At 41.9% G+C, this 2,171-nt stretch overlaps 1 protein-coding gene across 1 annotated transcript; it reads left to right on the forward strand.

Annotated features, from left to right (window-relative positions):
- Positions 1-877: 877 nt before the first annotated feature.
- Positions 878-1,807, forward strand: LOC101440207 (olfactory receptor 8S1-like). Its single transcript, XM_058309087.1, has one exon. The coding sequence runs from the start codon at positions 878-880 to the stop codon at positions 1,805-1,807; it is 930 nt and encodes a 309-aa protein (XP_058165070.1).
- The last annotated feature ends 364 nt before the right edge of the window (positions 1,808-2,171 follow it).

Consider the following 2,171-nt stretch of genomic DNA (forward strand, 5'->3'; position numbering starts at 1 on the left):
GAAGTTGCTTGAAAAAAGGCAGAAAGAGAGAGATGCCCATGGGGTGAAGAGAGGCAAATACACTATTCTGCCCTAGCATTGAGGCTTCATTAGGGAAGTATGTGCACAATCATGAAAATCATGGATGACAGATGATAGAGGATGTCAAGGACCAAGCATTGGTTAGAAGGCACTGTATAGGATGATGACCTCTTGTCCTGGAGGCCTGCATAGTGGAATCGAATCTTGTCTGTTCAAATTGTATAGTTGAACAGGTTATATAATATCTAATGCTCAATTTTTTATTCAGCAAAATAGATTATGCAAATTCCTTCTTTACTTCTTCTATACCACTCTCAAAATACATAAAAAATGCAAAAACACACATACAAAAAAACACAAAATGTTAGTACCTACATATGTCAGCCTTTTCTAAAATATGAAATGGAAAATGCATGTGAAAGGTCCTATGGAAAACCTAAGGAATACATAATATCATCAAACAGGTATGCACCCTGAGTCGATTGTAAAAGACTGAGTGACTGCAAAGAAACATTAGAAAGTCCATTAGGATCTACAAAGTATAACATACATTGTTGAGCAAGTTTCAGTGAAAGGAAAAAGATTAATTGAGTTGTGGTCCAGATCAGGAAATTTTATGCATTTCTTCAGCAATCTCTGACATAGAATATTGGCCATAGAATCATATCATGGTGAAGCTGTCTCAGATTTAAAATTAAAACAGCATATTGCACTGGAAGAAAAGATGAAAGCATCAATGAGGGCATATATGACTTCTAAGTTAGTTGCAAGGAGGACAGCCCATCTAAGTAATGAATGTGGTCAGTAAAGATTACATAGCTGTCTGTATTTTATTTCTGGCCAGCAACATCTATAAATGGCCTTGGGGAACCACAGCACCATCCTCGAATTCATCCTCCTTGGACTGTCTGCTGACCCCCATGTCCAGGCGCTGCTCTTTGTGCTCTTTCTGGGAATTTACATCCTGACCCTGATGGGGAACTTGTTGATGCTGCTGGTTGTCAGGGCAGATCCTCAGCTCCACACGCCCATGTACTTCTTCCTGAGTCACCTCTCCTTCCTGGATTTTTGCTTCTCTTCTGCCACAGTGCCAAAGCTGCTGGAGAATCTCCTGTCTCAGAGGAAAACTATCTCTGTTGGAGGCTGCCTGGCACAGGTCTTCTTTGTGTTTGAGTCTGGAGGCACGGAAGCCTGCCTGCTCTCAGCGATGGCCTATGACCGCTATGTTGCCATCTGCCACCCTCTGCTCTATGGACAGATGATGAGCGACCAGCTCTGTAAGGGGCTGGTGTGGGGATCCTGGGGCCTGGGGTTTCTGAATGCATTTATCAATACCCTTCTTGCTATGAACTTGGACTTCTGTAGAGATGATTCCATCCCCCACTACAGCTGTGAGCTGCCCTCACTCTTCCCTCTCTCCTGTTCCGATATCACCACCAATGTGACTGTTCTGCTCTGCTCCAGTATCCCACATGCACTTGGGACATGTTTTCTGATCATTTACTCTTACACCCTCATTGTCTCCACCATCCTGAACATTAGCTCCACCTCTGGTAGAAGCAAGGCCTTCTCCACCTGCTCCTCTCACCTCACTGTAGTACTCCTGTATTTTGGCTCAGCAATCCTGCGCTATGTCATGCCAACCTCAGGATCAGCACTGGAGTTGATCTTCTCTGTACAGTACAGTGCTATTACTCCATTAGTGAATCCCCTTATCTATAGCCTGAAAAACAATGAGGTGAAAGCAGCTGTGAGAAGGACCTTGAAAAAATATCTCCCATATTAGCTCATCACATGCATAGCATGTTGGTCATTAGTTTATTACAGCAATATATCTGATGAGTGATCAAGAAGAGGATTTTCTGATTTCATCTGATATTTGATTCAGAAAATAACTTAGAAATGCACAGTGTTCTATCGGGGTGATGTAGAGGATTGTGGTTCAGATTTATAATTCATGCTTTAGAGGCAGAGCTACTCAGAAATAACAATATTAATTCAGTCCTTTTCCCTGGATTGATGGGTCATAATACCATATTGATTCTCTTTACTATATATTTCAGTGAGCAACATGGAATAAAATCACCAATAGTAGAAGGAAACGTAGAATGAACTGGTTGATCTCTAGTCTGGAAAACATGAGAGGGTTG

This window comes from Dasypus novemcinctus, chromosome 12 (assembly GCF_030445035.2).
Source record: "Dasypus novemcinctus isolate mDasNov1 chromosome 12, mDasNov1.1.hap2, whole genome shotgun sequence".
Classification (NCBI taxonomy): Eukaryota; Metazoa; Chordata; class Mammalia; order Cingulata; family Dasypodidae; genus Dasypus; species Dasypus novemcinctus.